This window comes from Papilio machaon, chromosome 23, assembly GCF_912999745.1.
Source record: "Papilio machaon chromosome 23, ilPapMach1.1, whole genome shotgun sequence".
Taxonomy (NCBI): Eukaryota; Metazoa; Arthropoda; class Insecta; order Lepidoptera; family Papilionidae; genus Papilio; species Papilio machaon.
In genome coordinates, this window is record NC_060008.1 from 626,335 (window position 1) to 650,541 (window position 24,207).

At 33.6% G+C, this 24,207-nt stretch overlaps 2 protein-coding genes across 2 annotated transcripts; one reads left to right on the forward strand and one right to left on the reverse strand.

Moving 5' to 3' along the window:
* Positions 1 to 2,313: 2,313 nt before the first annotated feature.
* LOC106711277 (adapter molecule Crk) lies at positions 2,314 to 14,036 on the reverse strand. The gene is made up of 7 exons (XM_014503575.2): positions 13,566 to 14,036; positions 9,350 to 9,472; positions 8,465 to 8,717; positions 5,343 to 5,471; positions 4,994 to 5,104; positions 3,940 to 4,035; positions 2,314 to 2,714 (listed from the first exon to the last, which is right to left on the reverse strand). The coding sequence occupies exons 1-7, from the start codon at positions 13,613 to 13,615 to the stop codon at positions 2,607 to 2,609; spliced, it is 870 nt and encodes a 289-aa protein (XP_014359061.1). The 5' UTR covers positions 13,616 to 14,036; the 3' UTR covers positions 2,314 to 2,606.
* Positions 14,037 to 14,300: 264 nt separating this feature from the next.
* LOC106711278 (ubiquitin-conjugating enzyme E2 H) lies at positions 14,301 to 20,067 on the forward strand. Its single transcript, XM_014503576.2, has 5 exons — positions 14,301 to 14,511; positions 16,389 to 16,465; positions 16,803 to 16,970; positions 17,733 to 17,861; positions 19,504 to 20,067. Exons 1-5 carry the CDS (start codon positions 14,459 to 14,461, stop codon positions 19,668 to 19,670), a joined length of 594 nt encoding a protein of 197 aa, XP_014359062.1. The 5' UTR covers positions 14,301 to 14,458; the 3' UTR covers positions 19,671 to 20,067.
* Positions 20,068 to 24,207: the final 4,140 nt, after the last annotated feature.

Here is a 24,207-nt window from a genome sequence, read left to right on the forward strand (position 1 = left end):
GTGAATGTTTAGATCAGTGATTGTCAAACTTATTTCTTTCACCGCCCCCTTTGAAAATCAATTATATTTCAGAGCGCCCCTAATTTTTATTCAGCCCTTAAACTTAAAAACCACAATTTCATTACTTTAATTAATTTCAATGCCCCCCATTTTTTGGACCCCTTATCGCCCCCTCCTAAGTTTCAAACACCCAAGGGGGCGTTATCGCCCACTTTGGGAAACACTGATTTAGATGGATGGATGGATGTTTGAAGTTATCTCCGGAATGGCTGAACAGATCTTGATGAAATTTGTCACAGATGTAGAACATAGAACATATAGACAACTTATTAAGTTTTTTTTTTAATTCTGAGCGCACGGAGTCACTTGCGACAGCTAATACGATGTATATAAAAAAAAACACATAATTACTTCTTCCTAAAATTTATTATTACTAAACTGTTACATATATAACTTAAACAATACAAAAAAATTAGATCAATCCATTAATTACATACAAAATGTTTCATAATCTCAAAATATACTTTAATTTATACATTTAGTGGTAAATACCACTCTATATGAGTTTATAATAAACCAAAATACTATATATCGACCAATATTTCAGAAGATTGGAAGAAAAACATGTTTTTATACAAGTATTTAAACAGTGAAAACCAATACGTTATTTAATATAATGTCAATTGTTAAATGAAAAATTAACAATTAAAAAAGGTATTATTTTTGAAATCGAACCCACGACTGCAAGGTCTGTGGCCGGACTACAATCAATGAGCTATTGGCGCTTCAACTTTTAACGAAATAAATTAATTTAAAAATACATATAAAACTTATTCTGTTTGTAAATTATTATAAAGTTAGTTTTCATAATATATTTTAATATTAAAGTAGAAAAGAAAATGTTTACAGAAGAAAAAAAAGGTGCTAAAATAAAAAAAATGTAGAAAAAAAATTTTAAACTTCGAAAAACATACAAAATAACAATTATACAAAGTAATTTATATAGTTTAATATAAATATAATTTTGAACATTCGCCATTGCATTTGCCCTCAAAAAAAAAAAACTACATACATTTTTATCATGCAAATAATTTCTATTCTGTAATAATAGTATATTTAATAATGAGTTCAGAAAGTCTGTCATTGCAAAGAGTTCAGACAAATGTCTACAAGTTATCAGTTGGTACAAGTTACAATGAAGGTTCCGAACTTGTAATGAACAACTATCTTTAATACAGTTGCGAAAAAAATTAAGCAATTTTAATAGAATAATAAAAAGAAAATTTTCGGAAATTGGCGCCAACCGTAAAATAACGTAAGTAGAGATATTTTTTTTGTTTTCTTAACCCATTGTGTGTAGACAAAGGTAACTATGGCCATACAGCCAAATCTTCAGTAGATTTTTTTTATTGATATTAAATGAAAATAAAACCTAACGAATTAAATCTGATATTGAAACAAATTAGTAACTTCTTTTTAGAAATATTTGCATGTATCAAAAAAAAAATTTTTTTGTAAAAACTACGTGGTTGTTTTTTTTTCTTTTTAATAGACATTATTTTGACAGTTGGTTAAGAGAACGCGTTTGGAAAAGGTAAAGAAAAAGCACAAGTATGTATTAGCTCACATCCCAAACGCTATATGTCCCTATAATATGCCACTTTTTAAGCAACTGTATTAAAAAATATGTTTTAAATCTTTTAGTTTTATTAAATTTAACTAAAATTAAGGGTATTACATTGCTTTTTTAATTTAAATACATATTTATATTAAAAAAAATTGTCCGGCCATATTTTTTTCCTTTTTTTTTTGTATCAGTTTGCAATAATAAAATAGGTTCTATTTATATATAAATTGTTTAAATATTAATCAAAATTCACATATAACTTGTGTATTGTGGAATATATGAACTGAAATATTTTTTTTATATAATTAATTTCCCAATTTAAAGTACAAAAAAAAAACATTTTATAAATAGTTATAACTTTTCGATGTATTTATATATCAATTCCTTATTATTTTAGATATTAAGGCGTGATTCCACTAGCGCTTAATGAATTTTTGATCTTTCGAGAACGATTAATAAGTTGTTATGCAAAAAAAATATTAATTTTTTTATTCAAAATAATGTGATTTTTATAATCACAGCTAATTTAAGATTAAATCTTATATTTATATAAATACATATATTATGTATGTTAAATAAAACACTAAAATAAAATTAATGCAGACATAAAAAACCGAAAAAAAATTTCCGTATGTTTTGCTTTAAAAAAAAACAAATAAACGAATGACAGATTAAAAAATGTGCGTTTATAACCTACGAGGATCCATCGTATAATATAATACATAAAAAAAAAATGATTTACCAAAGTACAAGCAATAAAACAGCATTAATATAACATAGCCCAAGCGATCGGTGGGCAAACTGTCAAAATGACACATCCACAGATTAACACACCTGTCATAGATTAAACAGCGTTCAAATGTCAAATTGCACAGATCAAGCTGTCAGTTCGGATGACAGATTAAAAAAAATGTTGCCATTATCACTGCAAAGCCTATCACAAACATATCGTTTGATATATTATTGCAATTACTTTTCCTTAGCTGGCAGTGTTGTCGTCCAGAAACTCGACATATGTGAAAGGAAAATGGCCGATCTTGCCATTCAATTCACCCTCCCATTGTCCATTTATGTTCATTTTGGTTACCTGTAAATTAGATAAATTAATATTAACATATTTTTTTACAGAATCCCATCAATATTTACTAAGATTAAGGTGTTGCCTGTTCATTTTTATATGGCAAGTCTGTGTGAAGAGAAATATCGGTCTATCTATGTCTTTATTATTACTCTATGGATAAGTAGACAACCTTATCTATAAAAATGCATATCTATCTTATATATATAAAAGAAAGTCGTGTTAGTTACACTATTTATAACTCAAGATAGGTCGAACTGATTTAGTTGAAAATTGATGGGGAGGTAGCTTAGAACTAGGAGACGGACATAGGAACTTTTTTATCGTGTGTGTTTTTAGGAACGAAGTTCCTTATCGCGCGTTGTGAAAGGAGGCTAGACGGAAAAAATTCTTACGAAAAGTTGTCACGACACTTTTTGCTATAGTAAGTATGTTAACGACGAATGAGCGCTACTTCACCATGGCAACGACGTGACAATATATAACGAAAATTCATAGAAATAAAATGTACTTCTTGTGGAGACTTAAGTTTTTTATTCATAGAATAAACATTGGTTCCTTCACTAATTAATTGAAAGGAACTTCGTTCCATCCGGGTGTCCCTTGACACCTCTCAAGTTTTAATTTTTATTTTTATTCCGCGTGGTCGGAGTCGCGGGTAAAAGCTAGTTGTGTATAAAATAGACATACAAGGATATCACACTTAATAAGCATAAGTCAAGGTATGTCAGCTCAATAGCGACCTCATGTCAATGTCAAAAAAGGGTGACAAGATCTTTGTTGGACTGTATTTGTACGTTTTACATATTTCCTGACAGAACTGACTGCGATAACAGCATCTTTGTTACCTCTTGACTTTAAAAATTATAATTTTCCAAACAAATATATTCCTTTTTTTAAATGTAACAAAACTGTACACTTTTAAATTAACAAAATAAGCAAAGAATAAATCTAATATATAAAATTCTCGTGTCACAGTTTTCGTCACCGTACTCCTCCGAAACGGCTTGACCGATTCTCATGAAATTTTGTGAGCATATTCAGTAGGTCTGAGAATCGGACAACATCTATTTTTCATATCCCCCCCCATTTTTTAACTGCGCGCGGACGGAGTCGCGGGCGACAGCTAGTAAATCTATACTTTATTTGGTCTCAGGGATGTTTACGCAATTACTTAAGTTTCGGTCTATCTGTCTAAAGTTAGACAATCTTTTGATGACATAATGAAACTTACCTTTACAATATCGCCCTCCTCCAGTTTGAGTGCAGTCTTGTCATAGGCATTTGGTACACGAGTCTGTCTCACACGAGCCAGCGCCGGCAAAGTGCGCTACAAGTTGCACAACATGTTTACTGACAGTTTACATTTACTAACATACTAACATATAACATATTAAGATTCAAGTAACACTGTATTAGAAATATATCTTTAAAGTTGATTATATTTTTAGAGTAAGTTTACTGAAATTAATATTCGATCATCATCAGTTATGTCTCCACTGAGGGTCTTTGAGCTTACCCTAAGTTAGAGGTGACTAGGTCATAGTCAACACTGACACAGTGCGGGTTGACTTCACACATATCATTGAATTTATTCTCAGATATGTACAGTTTGCTCAGGTCGGTGGCTCAGTGGTTAATCACTTGACTTGCAATCTGCAGGTTCTGGGTTCGAACCCCGACATGTACCAATGTGTTTTTCGATTTTCGATTTACATATGTACATTTATCTGACGTTCTTACGGTGAAGGAAAACATCGTGATGCTGCACATATCTGAGAAGTAATTCAATGATATGTGTGAAGTCAACCCGCACTGGGCTGTGGTTGACTATGGCCTAGTCACACCTAACTTGGGGTAGGCTCCGAGCCCCTCGGTGGGGACGTACAGTGAGCTGATGATGATGATGATAATGATGTACAGTTTGCATTACGATGTTTTCCTTCATCGTAAGAACGATGGTTAAAAACATTGGTAGAAGCGGGATTCGAACCCAGGGCCTTCATAATACAAGTCAAGTTTAATACTTGAGCCACCGAAATTCTTACATTCGATCGATATCTCGATATTCGATTACAAACCATTTGTTTATCTTACTAATATTATAAATGCAAATCTTTAGATGGATGTTTGTTTGAAGATATCTCTGGAACGTCTCAACAAATCTTGATGAAATTTGGTACAGATGTAGAACATAGTCTGGAAGAACACATAGGATAATTATTAAGTTTTTTTTTAATTCGTCGCGGACATAGTCGCGGGTGATAGCTATAGATATAAATACCAACCTGCATATTAGTGCGTTGCTGCGGATGTCTGTTGCCAGGCGGGCTGGGCGGGTCACCGAGCTGGCTGAGCGCCTCCGAAGGCGGATATGGCGCACCTGAAGGATCTAAGATCTGCAAATATATCAAAAACCACCATTAGATGTTTAGTAAAACCTAATTAACTTATTATGCTGAGATGTCAAAAGTTACTATGATAGTGGCCATGATAGAAGATGGAAAAAAAATGTAGCTTGATCTAACCATTTTCTTAAGTAGAAATAAGCCCACTTGTTTACTGGTAACACAAATCACTGGTTAAGGAATTTTAAGACGTCTTCTCTTATCAACTAGTAAAGACAATATATCCGACCCTCTGCACATAAGGCACTGGTATGGAGCCTGTGCGGCCGTGCGCATTGCGCGCCGTCCACCACTGCTCCTCATCCCTGTTGATCACCATCAGCCGCTCTCCGCGTCTGAACGGCAAGTCGTCAGCATCCTAACAAACAAACATAACTATCATTTAAAAAGTCGCTCAGTTACATTTGGTTTCGTACTGAAATCCTATCAACATGTAACAAAACAATATCAAGTGCATATCAACCGTTTCGCTGCCGAAACAATAAACAGATTATCATCTCTCATATTCTCTTTGGAAAAATAAATAGAACATTTTTCGGTTTAAATTCGAACGGTTAAAAAGAAATGGTTAAAATTTCATCAACAGATGTATGACGTAATTTTCTATTATACTGGTTTCAACATAAAACGATGACCAACATTTATATGAATGACCATCGAAAACCGGTTTCAAACGGTTTCTTAATAAGTAAATAAACATATAAATCAGACTATAAACCCAGTTGTATGAAACATTAAAAACTGATCGCCTTTTGAAATCCGCCATCGCACATAAGGATGGCAATACACCAATGCCTTTGTTTATCACCCGACTACAAAGGTCGTATATTAAAAAGAGATTTAATAAATATTATTACCACTAAAATTAAAATGTTCTGACTATTTTTCTATACTTACATCAATATATACCGATGACATATTGTTATATATTAATAAAAACATAAAATATTAACCATCAAAAATAATCTAAACATATTTGAACGGGATTTTTATAACTAAATTTAAATTTTACCAAAAAAAAACAATTATAAGTGTGTAACAAGCCTTACAATGGCACACATTGTACGTAGTTGCCAAGCTATAGTTCTCTGATGTTTTACGAGGCAGTAACTCTGAACAAACCCTCCTTTACTTGTCACAAATATATGTAAATCGGTCATACATTTTAACAAGCATAGCTTTTAAACTTTACCACAGTTAGGCTGCAGTAACCTGTGACCTATAAAAATATCTTAGAATTTCATCTCAGATATGTGCAGGTTGCATCACGATGTTTTCCTTCATCGTAATAACATCGGATAAATGTACATAGAAAATCAAAAAACATTGGTACATGTCGGGATTCAAACTCAAGATCTGCAGATTACAAGTCAAGTGCTTAACCACTGAGCCATTGACGCTCATACCATGTACACACGATGCCTAATATAAATCTATGATTTCTACTCTTGATTAGACGTGACCAAAACCAAAAAAAGCTCTTTTCAGTAAATATGCCAGAGGAAAACAAAGCATTACAAATAAATAACTTGACGTAAATCATTGTTCATCGAATATTGTAGTAATTTCCCTTTAATTAGAATTAAGAATTAACCAATACAAATGACGGTAAGTGTAATTCATAGAAATGTACTCATTAGTAAATGAGTACACAAATATGTATATAGACATTACATAGATAGAAGAATTTTGATGGATGAATGTGTATGAATGTATAAAAATCAACTGTATGAAAGTATTCAATACGGGTCATTTTTTTTTTTGCAATTTTATATGCGAATTGAAAATTTAAAAAAAAATGCAATTTTATTAGTAAAGATACAATGGACGAATTTAGTTCAAATCTCCATATAATCTTAGAAGAAACGTGTGTAATTTTAAAAACCAATCGACCTATATTCAAGGGAAGTTCTGGCTATCGATGACCTGCGTGACAGCCATTTTAAAAATGGCGCGGCCTAAATAACAACAATATCGGGCATCGACCATCGCCAGACATCGCGGCCATAAACAAGGCGTTTTGTGTTTATTTTTAGACGAGGCTAAAGCACACGTGCTATAGAGCCAGGAAACCTAAAGTATGGAAAATGAGAATAGGAAAATTTTAAGTCGAAGTCTTAAAGATTTTTGATAACTAGGAGAGGAAAAATATATTAAAGGAAAACTTTAATCTCTGCTTGACCTACGTCATAATACTTCCAGCTCTATTTTTTATATGTTGACAAATACAGATAATCTCCGTTATAAATCATTTAAAAAACAAATAAATATATTTATTATTGAAAACTCCGCTCCAATAGGCATGTCATTCATAAAACACAAATGCTACACTAGCGCCACATTTTATCAGCCGCTGACTGTACCCAGACGATGACTAAAGGCAGTGGCGTGTCCGTTATATTATAAAAATAACCACGAGAAATAACTGGATAGACTAACAAACAGGTCTAGGTTCATCATAACGCAATTTTGCAACATGTTAAGACAATTTTCGCAAAGAAACATTTCAGGTATATAAGTTGTCGAAGGTAGTGAAACTTAAAATACAAGTTGCCTCATTGTCTTTGAAAAAAAAAACAATGTTTAACGGCATGAAAGGTCATCTAAAGAAAGACTGTCAGCAGATAAAATAAAGCGAAGAAATATTCAAGCCAAATAACAAAAAAAAACACGAAATAATAAGCACGAATGACCAATACTTATGGAAAAAAACGACAAAATATTCGTAACAATAAAAAAAAGAAATCTAGGCTTGACAAATACTTATGTAGTCATAAATAAATAGACGGATAGTTCCTAGCTCATTTTACAGTCTATACAGTCAAACCCAGAGAAGCAAGAAAAATATCGCAGTCACTTAGACTCTCGCTTATCGAGGTTGGACTGTATTTATAATTATTTACACAATTACCACATGTGATTTAATTTCACAATATAACTTTTGATATGAAAGTAAGTAAAAGAGCTTTGAATTTATATAAATAAATATATATTTATCAAACATATCCGCTGGCATGCGGTGACGAAGGCGCGTGGGCGAGCGCGCTTGCATAATGCAATTCACAAGTCACAAAACTATGCTGTATCTTCAAGCTTCTTACACTAAAAGGGGCTGACAGAGATAGAAAGAGGCGCGAAGAAACGTATACTAAAGGTTAAGACTATTTACAATATTTGCTACATTCACAATATAAAGAATTTGCAGAGAACTGTTTGTAATCTAGTTAGGTTACGCAAGTCTGTTTTCATCTGAAAATTTTACAGCAAAACCCTATCATTAGTGTGTGTGTGACAAAATTACTATGTGAAGTGACAAAATTATGTTTGGTCTAACATTAAGGCGTTACTCACACTGCCGACGAAATCAAACTTGGCGATGACAAGTTCTAGGACGGTGTGCGGCTGCGGCGGGGGTGGAGCAGCGGCGCGTGCGCGGGCCTGCGGCAGTGGGCGCACTAGAGGCGTCGTGTCCAGGTAATGCAGCCGGTAGAATGCCAACAACGCCGGCATATCCGCGAACAGCTGGTCTCCGATACGGAACCGCGTGCTGCCGTCCGCCGAAACCACGTGGTTGATTATATAGTGCGAAACACGGTCGTCTTCCCTGAACACACATATATTCAAGCTAGCAATTAATCATACTTACACCATCAGAGGGTCTTAGAAATGCTTCTAAGATTTTTAATCAATTATAAGAAAGTATAAACACACGCTTCTTTATAACACAGAATCGTAGGCAATCAACTGCATATTTTTGAATAATTATTTTTATAATAAAAAGCGCTATCCTTACGACACACTATTGAAAAAAAAATTATGCAGAAGAAGACAAAAATTTCAAGCCAATAGCAGGAAAGATGATGGTTGCTATGGTAACGGTAATTCTCAGCCAATGGCGAACGTCTTCTTTATCATTTGAGCATTTGTATTTTGACATTTGCAAAGTTTTACGCAATTTAAACAATAAAACCAAGTTTTTTCTAACAAAATAAATTAAATTCCATGCGGATAAAGCCTAGTAGAAAGACAGTAAAAAAATCTTGTCCTATAGATTCAGACTTTTGTGACAATTTGTCATGTTTCTTACATTTAAATTTCAATTAACTAGGGTAAAGGTGGTGATGTACACAAGAAAGCCAAGGACCAATATCGTGGCGAATTTTCCCAGGAATTATCCGCAGAGTCTCTGTGGTGTTAAAGACTAGTGGTGCCCACGGCTATGAGTTGATCACTCACCTAACACAGAGTACATAGTCTCCGTGTATTGTCTTGGAGTCACGCACGAGGAAGACGCCGCTCTCTGTTTCATTCAGAAGTAACTTCGTCGCCTCCGCTCGGGAAAGGCCGCCGAAGTACCAACTGTCGACAAAAAACATGCTTTTATACAATCTTACTAATATTATAAATGCGAATGTTTTGATGGATGGATGGATAGATGGATGTTTGTATGAAGGTGTCTCCAGAAAGACTCGACGGATCTTGATGAAATTTGGCACAGTTGTAGAAAATAGTCTGGAAGAACTCATAGGCTACTTATAAAGTTTTTTTTAATGCCGCGCGGACTGAATCGCGGGCGACAACTATATTAAATATATACAAAAAAAACATTATAAAAACATATTCAAGACGCAATACAAATTCATAAATACCATAAAAATCTGTAGTTGTAATCACTAGGGGAAAAACCACAAATTATAGAGTCCTAAGGGAGTTTTTATATTAATAAAAACTCCCTTTTGACATCACAAACTAACCACTACTTATGTTGAAATTAATAACTTTACAAATGATGCATCTCAAAATATAGCAGCGCCCTCTATATTCCGTAAACGAGGCCGTCGAGTCTCAGTCGGCAATGGAGTGTGCTACGTCGGAGAGCACTCGACATGCAAATTGAAGTTGGATATTAACATCAGTTCGCCCTTTTTCTGATAAGGGTCAAAATATGCACAATCTATATCTATGCAATCTTAAGTAGTGAAAGGGTTAAGACTATCCTTTTTAATTTGCAGATTTCTATTAATACCAATCTTTATCGTTATGGAACAAAGACGCATCGAACATGGACGAACTTGTGAAGATCGGTTAAGTCCCATAACGCCGTTACGCAGTCCTGCTACCATAACCTCAGGTGGTTGGTAACTCATTAATTAAAAAAATATGTATTAAGTATGTAACAAATGAAAAAAAAGTTATGTAAATTAAGAGTACAAAAGTGTACGGACCAAGATTTCGTAGAGGTCGTGTTTTAATAAAAAAAAATCGTTAACGTCAACTAACTTAACACGTTCAATACCACCAATTCATCTTGCTAGTTAACTGTCATACGAAAAAATCGATGCGGAATGGTTCGTGTTAACGGAATTATGCAACCAAACATTTTAAAATTCGTTTGTCTTTCCAAAACGTTGTTCTCATTATGTCATATTGACAAATCGTTGGTGACCAACAATCAAACATTTGTTCCAACATCGAACGTCCGTCAGCATGTCGAGACCGATTTATTTAAGGGTTGTTAACCTGATCAATAAACGTTGAATTCCCGTGCAGATTGTACCGACCCTCACTTCCGTCGTGAAAGTATATGAAAGGATTTAGAGTTGATCAGTTGTAGCCTTAGTTTTAAGCAGTTAAAATCAGAAATAAGCAGTCAGTCATCAATCAGACAATCAGAAATTAGTTATAAGCAGATAAAATCTTAAGAAAATGATAATTTCATCAACCAATCACTACTACACTACTAATGTAGTACTACTATAACAACATAACTCACACCCGTAACTCAGAGGGGTAGGCAGAGACCACAGACCTCCATTTGGCGTGGTTCTGTCCATCTATTACCACTAATAAACATATTTTGTGATAAGTTACATATTTCATATTGTTAAAAGGTTAGAAACTAACAAACAGTAGATGCAGAAGTTGAAGGTGCATTCCTGGGTTTAATACTCTGGCTTTGAAGACTTTTATACTTACATCAAGCTGCCAAACATAATATTTGGAATTAATTAAAAAAAGTCTTAATTAGTAGCGTATGTGTTCTAGACTATATTTTACATTAATGCCAAATTTCTAGATATGTTCATGTCAGCTCTGAACCGATTCAAAAATCCAGGTCACATAGATTCGAACCATTGAGCTGTGGCTCAACAACCAAATTAGCAGTTCACAGCTCATCAAGATGTACTATAGCTATGTTGGTCAGTTATACCATGAAATAGTGGTAAATTTTTTGTTCTAAACAGTTTTCTGTACACTCTACATCAGGGATTCTCAAAGTGGTCGATATCGAACTTAAAGCATTGCTATTTCTCACTCTGTCTTCTATTGACCTAAGTCAGAATTAATAATTGATCTTAAAAGTAGGTAATTTGGCCATGGGGGATCACTTCATTTTGGAATAGGGGTCACTTGTTTAAAATAGTTTGAGGATCCCTGTTCTACATGGTAAAGATGATCAAAAAGTAAAACACAACATAACTAACATTTTACTAATCTGTAACTTAGTCTTAGAAGAGTACTATTGTTTCCGTTACGTAAGATTAAATGCTATGTACTAAAACTAGTTGTTACAAGGATGACATTCCTTTTGAGGCTAATTAGGGATTTTCTTTAAATGATCTATTCAATGTTCTATAAGTTAGGAAATACTAAAAAATACAAGTAACATACAAGTATATTTATATACATACTAGCTTTTACCCGCGACTCCGTCCGCGCGGAATAAAAAATAGAAAACTGGGTAAAAATTATCCTATGTCCGTTTCCTGGTTCTAAGCTACCTGCCCACCAATTTTCAGTCAAATTGATTCAGCCGTTCTTGAGTTATAAATAGTGTAACTAACACGAATTTCTTATATATATATACTAGCTTTTACCCGCGACTCCGTCCGCGCGGGAAAACGGGGTAAAAATTATCCTATGTCCGTTTCCTGGTTCTAAGCTACCTGCCCACCAATTTTCAGTGAAATCGATTCAGCAGTTCTTGAGTTATAAATAGTTTAACTAACATGACTTTCTTTTATATATATAGATATACAAGTATACAATATAATACAAGTATATAGTGAGAAAAGAAAATCAAGTTTAACAGTGGTGGATGCCAGCAACCACAATATTTGTTGCACAAATGGGCAGATTCGTCTCGTAGAATACCACAACCAACATCAGGTGGAAATCATTTAATTTTTCCTCTGTTTTTGTTGTGTTGGCTATAAAGGTAGAGGAAGACCAAAGAAAGTATGGATGGATTGTGTGAAAGAGGATATGCGTAAGAAGGGGGTAAATTCAGATATGACGGCTGATAGAGATGTATGGAGGAGTAGTACATACTGTGCCGTCCCTCCATAGGGATAAGGGCAGGTTGATGATGATGATGAGTTGTGTCATGTTGGAAGCCAAATTTTAATCCTATTTCCCTTCCTACCCGTTTCTTATAAGTATGGGATGGGGACACATAGGAAAAGTAAATATTCTTTCTATGTGTCCTTCAAGATAGGTAACACATGTGCAATTTTGTATATCTATGGGCAACGGTTGCTTCACTAGTTCCGCAAATTCAGGTGGCTGTTTGTTTTTTTTGCCACCTTATATTATATTTTAAAAAATATTTATCATAAAACAATAATGGTGTTTACTGATAAAAATGTCTTAAAGCAATTTGCAACACAAATTACATTACAATTTTTTTTATTACCAATTAAAATATATAATGGTAAGAAATCAATAAGCCAAGGTTATTGCAACAGTAAGGTAGTATTAATCAATCCATAGACAGACCACAGACAAACTCATTATAATTTGCATTATTAATACCAACATTGATAATTTAGACTTTCTGACTATTTTGATAGAGTTCATTATCAAACGATACAGTTTATATATTGGATATTTGCTTTGTTACATAATATATACCATGCTTTATATGGACACTTGGAATTGCTGTTATTTTGGATATGATCGTTCATACAATATTGAATAAGTGAAACATTAATATTCAGTCAGATGTTTGCTAAAATGTTAATCCACTGCGGAAATGTCCGTTCAAAAACATATTCTCGACCCTCATAGTAGCTTTACTTATTAAAACAGATATAATTAAGTGTTGTGTATATGGATATTATGGCTGACTTACCATTAATTCAGAAATCTAGTTTTAGTTAAATATTTGGAATACTTCAATTTCATTGATTAATAGTGAGTGTACACCGCAGTATCTAACACCAATGCATTAGGAGTCACAGAAAATTACATATATTCATTTTGTTTATGGATTCTAGAATATTCTAACTAATGTATACTGGCCTCTATATACTGTAGCTTTCTACAAGTTAATGGTTGTTTTAATTTTTTTTATTATAATAGTTTTTGCCTGTTATTTACAATAACATCAAAATAAACTAAAGGTAATGGGTAACATGTGAAGACACTTAAAATTACGCGCGTATCTCACCTGGACATATCATTTGGATCGAAGGAGATTCCAATCGCAGGGTTCGCCATATCGGAGCTGGATAAAACAGTCAGCTACTATTCTACCGGCCCCACATTACTGCCGGAAGTTAGATCTGCCTATCGCCACCAAATCCAACAGCGCCGTCACCCTTCTCACAACCAAGCTTCACGTTTAAATAATCACAGGAATTATTGTTACGAAAAAACACAAAACCTACAGCCCCTAAGTAAAATAATTACAAATTGTTGACATGTATCTTCTGCTAGTGTCATCAGTGTTCACGCAATGTTCACATCAAAACACATGTTTTTGCGATCTTTATTCTCTACTAAACCGTCACTGTATCCACGCTCTCTATCTCGACTAACTTTGGGATGAGGTAAATTAAATTTACTCTATAATTAGATTGAAATAAAAATAATGTTCCATGGAGTCACACACGCAAAGTTTAAGATGATAGGGCGTAGACAAAAGTGCAGCCTTTTTTATTTTTGACGCATAATCGTCCTTAATGTCCTGTCTATGGTTTGGTAAGGTTGTAGCAAAATTCTATGGGATCAAAAGATTTTCGTAGTGGTTTAATTAAGTTTTGACTTGAGATTTTTGTGTTTATTTTGTGGATTTATCAAAAATTTATGATAATTATTATTTTAAAAGGTGATTAAAATTATGAAAAATTGGTAGGAAAAAGAATTCTTGCACCTGACAACACCACTTTCATTACACATCATCTTCGAAATTTTAGTCTATGGATCGTGTCCATTGTTTTTCTACAATGTTATTTTTCTGACTGCTGCTGGTGCACGAAATATTTGTCTCGCTGCGTCGAGTGTGACTTTGTGCTAGTGTTCGTGTTCGATATTGTGATTTATTCGAAATAGATCACGAAGATGTCGTCACCGAGCGCTGGAAAACGCCGTATGGACACAGATGTCATCAAACTGTATCCTTTGTTATCTTCATTACAAAGCACCTATTGCACTTAGGGCCACCATGTAAATAAGTAGGTAGCTTGAAGGGCCATCAGCTGATTGTCACGACATAATATAAAATCGATAGAAATTGTCCTTAGACTTTTGTTAGATGAGATCTACGTATTAATCATTAAATTAAAGTAAAAGGAGATTAATTATTGCTTCTACCTGTTCCTAGGGCCATGAAATGTGTGCACTCTTTGTGTATCTATTTGATACTACGTATCTATATATATAACACATAGAAAATACGCACGAGTATATTCTCGCGAGTTGTACTCTTCCGCTTCTATAGATTGTATTATTTCGTAATCTTTATGTAGGCCACGGTCTCAATTGCGTTTTTTTTCTATTCAACAAGGTTTTACACGCACGAATTATGTTTAGTGTTAATAATAATTGCATTTTACACAGAAATTGTGTAAGAACAATGAATAGAATTTACACTAGGATCAAAATTGAACCTTTCATTAACAAAGGCAATTCAACCCAACATAGCTTTTGCTAGACTTGATCAACTTTATCATTTAATTTCGAACCTAATGGAATCGTGAATTTGGCATCTTTCCAAAGTAGATTCCCTAAATATAAATACAAATCATCATAACAGTAAACAACTAAATGGAGATGTTCTGCTTTAATTTTACTAATATATTTAACAGAGTATATTTTTATATGTACTTTGATAGAAGTAAACATGGATAATTACTATAATCTATTATTTCTTTGCATAATATTTTTCTAGGCATATTTATATACAGTTGTATGTCATACATTCATTAATTATGTTATAGATAAGATAAATATGTTTGTGGCCATTGTTTAGCACATAATGATATTTACAATAACTTTACATGCTCTATCTATGCCCATAAAAAAATTAAGCATTGTTATTTAAAAACATACTAAATAACAATCATGATTTTATAAAACACACTTTATTTTAGTTATCCTCATTAAACCTTTTTTGTTATCTGTTACAGTTTTTTATTAACAAAATATATTTAGTCTATGGCACAAATAAGATGCTGAGGATTCTTTTACAAACTACAAAACAAAGAATTTCAGTAACTTCAACATGGGTTTCCATACTTTTTTTTTTAATTTTGAATAATAAACAGTAGTAAAAATACTGCAGAAATTTTCATTCATAACAAAATACACAATTTAACTCAAAGATAAATCAGAACTTATGACCATATATTCATCGCAGTATGATGATTTTTATGGGCTAAAATTTAATAGAAATAACACAGTTCTATATACAAACTGGATTGATAAGATATGATAAGAAAGAAGTCATTATCTTTAAAACTAGTGTGGGAAAACAAGGAAATATAGTTTACAATTATTGGATGACCTAATGATTATTTTATATGTTGCAATCAAAAGCTAAAATAACTATGGGTAATAAGATCCTACAAAAATTATTATTTCATTTCGGAGAGAAAAAACTAGATCATTTTCAAATAAATTAACAAATATCAAAGATTCTAAAAAGAGTTTACACCAAATGTTTATTGATTTATATGAACCCAAAAAATTATGTATTGTTCTAATAAATTATCCTGATTGTCCTCTACTCTTTATTATAGTGGCAGTCAATGCATCTGAAACTTATTTTCTTGCCATCTATGTACTTACTTTAGATGTATTAAACAGCTTTCTTGTTTACCACCATATTGAATACCAAGAAGGTTCCATACAAGGGTCCATTCTTATTTCCTATTTGCCTTATATGGCAAATGTTTGTGATGAAAAATATAATTTGCAAATAGTATTGGTTATTTTTGTTTTTCTCTTATATATGGGTAAACATGATTATTTCCTTAATGTTAAACCCCAGCATTGAGAGTAAGCACGAAGTTACAATCCTCGGAGGCCTTAACGAGTTTTGCGTAAAATTCTTTGGACCTCCAGGAAGTGAGTAAACCAGTGTCTATTGTATTTTTTTTCATAAATTTTCTTCAAAATTGTCTTGAGGATTTCAACTTATATTTTCTTAAAATGTTCTTTTCGAATTACCCTACGTACTTAAATTAAAGTTGCCGTAACCGAGGGTATAAAAAACGTACAATAGGTTAACATCCATTTGATGAAAATAAAAAATAAGTTGCCATGTAGAAAATACAATTAAGAACTGATGTGTTCAATGTTGATACAAAATTTACTGTCTACCCTAATGTATTTTATACATTTTAGCTTAGGATTTAGTGTCATGGTCCTTCGAGTCGTCAAAATGTAATGCTTAACCTTCCAGCACCGTACGAGGGCGGCGTCTGGCGCGTGCGAGTTCACTTACCTGACCACTATCCATTCAAATCTCCATCCATCGGCTTCATGAACAAAGTTTACCATCCCAACATAGACGAAGTGTCTGGCACTGTCTGCCTTGACGTCATCAATCAAGCCTGGACGGCGCTATATGGTGAGTTCCCAAGTAGTATAAAATATATAATTGAAATCTCTTCTAACCACGGATTAATGAAAACATTCATTCAGTTTGGTTCTTTAAAATTTTAGAACTATAACGTGACAGAAATTATTGCTTACAAAGATCTGTGCTCAGTTGTCAAGGATGCGGTTACGAAGAAAAATGTAGTTTGTAGTAAAAAGATATACCAGTCAAATTTAAATGCAAGTCGTTTATCTCAATACATGGTTAATACGTTTTCAAAAGACGTGACTTTATTTTGTACATTTTATACTCTTTATTTATTGTAATTACAGTCCGTTACGACACAATTAATACTAGACACACGTTGCTAAATGTTTATATTAATCGTGGTTAACAGAAATTAGTATTGTATGAGGTACTTGGAAGTAACAATTTGATACTCTCCGATCTCATTTGACATGTTTAGAATCGATCCCAGGTGAGGCATAAAGACTTACATTATGACGTAGCTTGCAATGCTAAACGTTCACATCATTCATAATAAAGTAACCCACTTCGATATTGATTTAATACAAATTTCAGATTCTGCAAAGCGTAGTTAATAAACTGCAGCGTTTATATTTTACTGGCGTATTCATCGTACAGCCTTCAAAAGATCATTAAGGCAATTAATATTAAATAGACATAATTATATAAATTACTTGACATATCAAATCCCTTTACTACCACTGTACGAGTTTGTTTGGTATACGTAAAAAATGACTTTTAGAGCATTAGTTTTGCAATTTCCAGATCTGTCGAACATCTTTGAGTCGTTCCTGCCGCAGCTGCTGACATACCCCAACCCCATCGACCCTCTGAACGGCGACGCGGCCGCAATGTACCTACACAAGCCCGAGGAGTACAAGAAAAAAGTCTCCGGTATGTAGTTCTAACCAAAATTTGACCTAAAGTCCTTCTCAAAAGTTAAAGGTTCTATTAGGTCCTTACATATGAAATTGGCGTTTTGTATGGGAGGAACAAAAAGTCGAATATTTTTTAATATAATATATTTATTTAATCAAAGTATGAACCAAATTTTTGTATGCACTTTTGCCATCTCATAGGTAGTTCATTGATCCCTTTACTAAAAAAACCAGTCGGACGGGAATCAATAAAATCTTTGAAGGCGATTTGGACTGCCCCATCGGAGTTGAATTTTTTCCCTTGCAAGAAGTTATCCAAATTTCGAAAAAAATGGTAATCTGTTGGAGCAAGGTCCGGGGAGTACGGAGGATGTCTTAGACTTTCCAATTGAAGCTCTTCTAATTTAGTAGCCGTCTGTTGCGCAGTGTGTGGTCTAGCGTTGTCGTGAAGCAGCAGTGGCGTGGAGCGATTGACCAGCCTAGGTTGTTTAGCCGCTAGCTTTTCCATCATGGTTTGCAATTGCTGACAATAGACATCAGCCGTAATAGTCTGGCCAGATTTGAGAAAACTGTAATGAACAATACCGGCACTAGTCCACCAAACGCTTACAAGTAACTTGTTTGGGGTTAATTTTCGCTTGGGGCAGGATTTGGCTGGCTGGCCAGGATCCAACCATTGTGCTGAGCGCTTCCGATTATCGTAAAGAACCCATTTTTCATCACAGGTAATGATTCGGTTTAAAATACCTTCATTATTGTGCCGGTTCAGTAATGTAACGCAACAGTCGACGCGCGTTTGCCGGTTTGCTACAGTCAATTCGTGAGGTACCCACCTTTCAAGCTTTTTAATCTTCCCAATTTGCTTCAAGTGAATTAAAACAGTTTTATCACTAACATCGCAGCCTGCAGCTAACTCGGACGTGGTTTGCGATGGATCCGCTTCCACAATAGCCTTCAACTCTTCATTATCAACTTGAGTCTCAGGCCGTCCACGGGGCTTGTTCTGCAGATCGAAATTTCCAGAACGAAAACGTTGGAACCAAAAACGAACTGTGTTTTCTTTTGCAACACGACCGCCATACACATCATTCACCCTTCGAGTCGTTTCCGCAGCACTAGTGCCACGGCGGAACTCGTACTCGTAAATAATGCGATATTTTAAGTTTTCCATTTTGTAAAATGAGTGACGCAAACAGAAAAAAACAGAAGAAAAAAAACAAATGAATGACGGTCATCGAACCACAAATACATGAGTCTATAGCTGTACAAATTTGAATTTGGAATTCCTTACCAAAGAGGAGAAATTCGTGATTAAAGTGGCCAGTACGAAAAACGCCAATTTCATATGTAAGGACCTAATATTTTGTATATAACGTCTGGTAAGCGAAGTGTCTGACAACAATTCCGTTTCCATTATCTTTTTATTGCTGTCTTTCGTTTTGTCCTTTGTGTAGGAAAAAGGGGAGAACAAAATGAAGTAAAAAAGGACTGAGTATGCACAACATAACATAACATTGTATGGGCAATTTGGCCATATTAACCATACTAATATTTTTTAATTACCCATGTATTCCAATAATAAGGTTTATGTGAGAGTCAATTATTCTTTGGTCATCAAATTAATGATACAATTAAACACAAATGTTGGTATACCATAGACTACGTGCGAAGATTTGCCACCGAGGAGGCGCTGCTAGAAAAGGACGCGATCACCGGCATGGGCGGCGCGACCGCCTCGGGCAAGATGAATGGCGCGCACGCGAGCGATACAGAGAGCTCCATGAGCGACTTCAGCGACGACGCCGCACACGACATGGAGTTATAACGTCAGCCGCACACTCCCTGCACGCGTCCGGCACGTCGCGCGCGTCCGGCACGTCGCGCGCGTCCGGCACATCTCGCGCGTCCGGCACGTCACGCGCGCGCTCGCCCCGTGTAGCAGTCGCGCCCTGTTCACCGGCACACCAAGGGAGAGAGATAGGTAAGCTAGTGCTCCCACTTCTCTTTTACGTCTATTTCAGGTTTTAAAACATTTTTTGCAGCAATTTTAAATTATGTTCTTTATTCAAATTGTGTCGTGTAGTCATTGTCTGTGGTATATTTTGAGGGTACAGTTGAACTATGGGATATGGCAATACTAGAATTGGGAATATCACAAACAATTTACAATATGTCTTGTGCAATTTTTCGAATTATTACTTTTATCAGTTTTAATCTTGACGACGAAGTAATGTTTTTTTTTTTGCGTAAATTTCATGGAATAAATATCAAAACATTATAAACGTACATTAAAATGAAATAAATCACTAAATAACTTAGTTTTTTTGTTTGACGTAAAGTGGTACTTAAAATGTCTAAATGACATTTCTTAATGTTGCCATTACAATTTATGAAAACTACCAATTTTAATTTAAAATTGCGGCAATAATGACCAGTTAGTTACATTTAATTGCTATTGAGCTATTGTTTTTCTCTCTTCCCTTACAAGGTGTGCCACCTATTTACCCTAGTATCTAGCTAAGATTTTGATGATATGAGTGAACACTGCCGCGACCGCACACAAATAATCCGCTTTGTCTGTGAAAAGCTACGCAATTTGCATTTATATGCGCCTGTGATACATTTCTTAGTAAAACATATCAAAATGATCAATCAATTTGCATTATTATACTCCAATGTGTCTACAAAGTTTTTTTTTATTATACGATTTCTTTTATTATGCGATTTTTATTTCAAAATATGATGTACATTTAAGACTTGTACACTCAGGCCTTTGGTTATGAGAAATAAATTGCTACGGTTTCTGGCAACATTTACATACATCTTGCGTTACTTTTCACGGACCATAGCGCATGACGTGTTCGAAAAAGCCAGTACTTATATAATCTGTATAAACATCTGACGCCATATTCTGCCAGTCAGTGATAAATCTGATAAAGTTTTACATATTAATGGACCATAAAATGCCAATTTTAGGGAATTAGTTTAGCATCGAAATCAATGCTCATATATGAAATGTGAAGGCGAAAATGAATTACGGAAATTTTTTGATAATTTACTGTTTGAGTCATAAAGAAAATTATTTTAAACGGAAACAATTGGTTGGTTTAAAAAGAAATGAATTGTCTATGGCTTATCTTCGGTCGCCTAGTGTATCTTACGCTTAAGATTAGCAATATATTAGAAATGTTCACGGTTTAATGTAATTTTAAAAAATATGGCTGATTATTCGATGGATTTTGGCTTAAATCACTAAATTTAAGTATAATACAGGTTGTCAAAATTAACAATTTTATATGTACAAGTACGTTCGTATTTTATAAGGGAAAACATATTAATTACCTCAAAGTTTTTTCGAATCATGCTACTATATTGAATTCTCTGTTACCTTTACAAATTGTGTGCTAGATTACAATGATCGAACCCTGTGTTTGTGTGACACTGAGGAGCATATATATATGTATATATACAGGTTAAAATTATATAATACTGGCGAGTCAAGTTACAGGAGTGAGCGAGATTTTGTAAATATCTTCAGTCTGTCCCCCATAGCATAAATCCAACTTAATCTATCGATCGTCCCTCGAAGCGGACTACAGTCATCACTTTATCTCATAGGTAATTAATTTTTTTTTATAGTAGAGATAATTTTTAAAGGAATGGTGTCATCTGTGTTTTGTCCAATCTCCATCTGAAAAACTTTTGGTAGAATTATTTTAGTTGATGGCAACACTCAAGTTTATTTTTGGTCTGTCGCACTGAGGTCATTGATTAAAATGGAGATTCAAAATGTTTACGGTTATAGAATGCTTGTTGTTATTCTAAGCGATTACTATTGCAAAACACGTTAAATATTAAAGAGATTGAGAAATTATAACGCTATCATTTTGTACTTAGTGTAGTTGACCCTTTGCTTATGAATGTTTTTTTATTTCTTAGCACAATCAATTTATATCATTATTTTTATATTAATCGAATGAATTATTAATTATATTAAAACAACAAATTAGTTATGTCGATTTAAGCTAGTTGCGGTCATTACTCAATGTCGCTGGTATTCCATCTTTCTGCTTGAAGATCCGACTATTGACAAAACTCGAGGCTACCTCTTACAGCTAACGCGCAAACATTGCAATACATTACGTCTACATTAACGTTTTCCCGAGCAATGTCCGCTGATAACCAAATAAACTAGCATTTTCTACGATGATGACGGCAATCACGCTGAGTACTGCCAGATTTTACCTTTGGCCAGTTTTGGCATGTTCTTTTCGGCAAATCACATTAAAAAAACAATGTACATGATTCATTTATTATGAAAACCTACCAAAAATTATAGTATTTCCTACCAATTATCCAACTGTTTAACGTCTAACGTAATTATTTGTCAGCTAGTAATTGAAAATATACCAATGTCTTAAAGAACATCTCAAAATGAACGAAATAGATCTCTAAAAATGACATGTTGCGAACCTAAAAGTGTTGCAATCGTCTTTATATTAAGTCTAGGTTACGTATAGATATAATATAAAAAAAATAATATTATAAAAAACATATATAATGTATCTTCAAAATGATAACTCAAGCCATAATAATATATTTTGGTAATAGAAGGTAACAAGTTAAATTCTTAGTTTGTAATTCGGAAAGTTGGGTTGACAGGTAACTTATTTCGTAGATAATTTTTTTTCTGGTAGTTTTCTTGAACTTACACATGTCCACCCAGCTTTTTATATCTGATTGCACAGAGGTTAGTTTTTAAAATCGATGTGTTTAGAGAATTGTTACGTGCATTAAAGGAACTCGCAGAAATGGTTTTAAGATTTGGTTGAGAAATTATTTGTAGGCATTTTGTTGAGATACAAAAAATTTAATCAATATTCTAATGTAAAAAAAAATAGATCATGAGACAATAAATTTTATTTTAATCCGATTTAAAAATTAATGCAGATTGTTGTTCGATATAAATTTGTACTTTGATTGCTTTTATTTTCAATGACGAAATCAGGCAACATTTGTTTGTAATACCTCACTATTGTCTATGATTTTATTACTGGAGAGTTAACTAAACAAACTATTGTATCGTGCATCGCCGATATTGTGGCATCCATTTTCTAATATGCATGTAACAGAATAAAGGTTTATAGATTATTTTTTATTTCATTACATGTAATAAACTTACGTTATTTTAAACTATGACTGTTGTTTTATTTGAAACTAGCTGTTGCCCGCGACTCCGTGCGCGGCATTAAAAAACTTAGCCTGTGTTCTTACAGACTATATTATACATCTGTGTCAAAATCCATCAACATCTGTTGAGCCGTTCCGAAGATACCTTTAAACAAACATCCATCCATCTATCTAAACTGGGGATCCCCAAACTATTTTGCACAAGTGACCCCCTTTTCCAAAATGAACTGATACCTCAAACCCCCCCATGGCCAAATTACCTACTTTTAAGATCAATTATTATTATTAATTCTGACTTAGGTCAATAGAAGACAAAGTGAGAATTAGCAATGCTTCAAGTTCAATATCGACCACTTTGGGAATCCCTGGACTAGACTTTCTCATTTATAATATTAGTAAGAAGTATAATCTGAAAAAAAAAAATGAAAATGAAACAATAATTGATTTATTAACATAACTCTATTTAAAATAATCATTTTAACAACAGGCTCTATTTACAAAACGCCTTTATCTATCTACAATCATACGGTAAGAAAAAGCGAAAGTCACACATTGACATTTGACCACTCATGACATTGACAGCATACATAAAATATCATTGAAAAAAAAAAAACATGGATTATAAAATTAATAGGCCATATAATTTAAAATCCAATTTCACAAACGCTTTTTTAGACATTCCATTTTGCGACCACAGACAAAAAAAATGAATAGAGCAAGATGACTTCTATTCAATTTAAATATATATGTTGGAATACAGGCAAAATATATCAATAATAATATAAATGTATACAATGCATATATTTGATACAATCTATGACATTCCAATTTTCATATACTATAATGAACTCGAAGGATGGTAAGAATGTGGCTAAAAAACTTTTATAGAAAATTGATAACCTAAAAACGCAGTGATCAATACATCTTAAATGCTTTCTGGTGTTAATCCTATAAATATAAAAATATCTAATTTGTGTTGTTTGTGAAGCATTAAAAATATAACCACTACTGCACTGGCCTTCTTTAACTGTGAAATTCCATTGTGATATTTGTTTCAACAATGCAATTTAGTAGTACTAAATATAGTCAAACCAGGATAAGCAAGAGTCCAAGGGACCTCAATATTTTTCTCGCTGAAAGAGGTTTCTTATAATTTCTCGCTTATAGAAGTT

Excerpts from the sequence above, each read along its gene's own strand:
- LOC106711277 (XM_014503575.2), bottom strand. The coding sequence starts at position 13,615 with ATGGCGAACCCTGCGATTGGAATCTCCTTCGATCCAAATGATATGTCC. Across the intron at positions 5,472-8,464 it reads AGTTTGATTTCGTCGGCAGT|GATGCTGACGACTTGCCGTT; the intron begins GTGAGTAACGCC and ends TTTGTTTGTTAG. Across the intron at positions 2,715-3,939 it reads AGGAGGGCGATATTGTAAAG|GTAACCAAAATGAACATAAA; the intron begins GTAAGTTTCATT and ends TCTAATTTACAG.
- LOC106711278 (XM_014503576.2), top strand. The coding sequence starts at position 14,459 with ATGTCGTCACCGAGCGCTGGAAAACGCCGTATGGACACAGATGTCATC. Across the intron at positions 16,466-16,802 it reads ATTCTTTGGACCTCCAGGAA|CACCGTACGAGGGCGGCGTC; the intron begins GTGAGTAAACCA and ends TTAACCTTCCAG. Across the intron at positions 17,862-19,503 it reads GTACAAGAAAAAAGTCTCCG|ACTACGTGCGAAGATTTGCC; the intron begins GTATGTAGTTCT and ends GGTATACCATAG.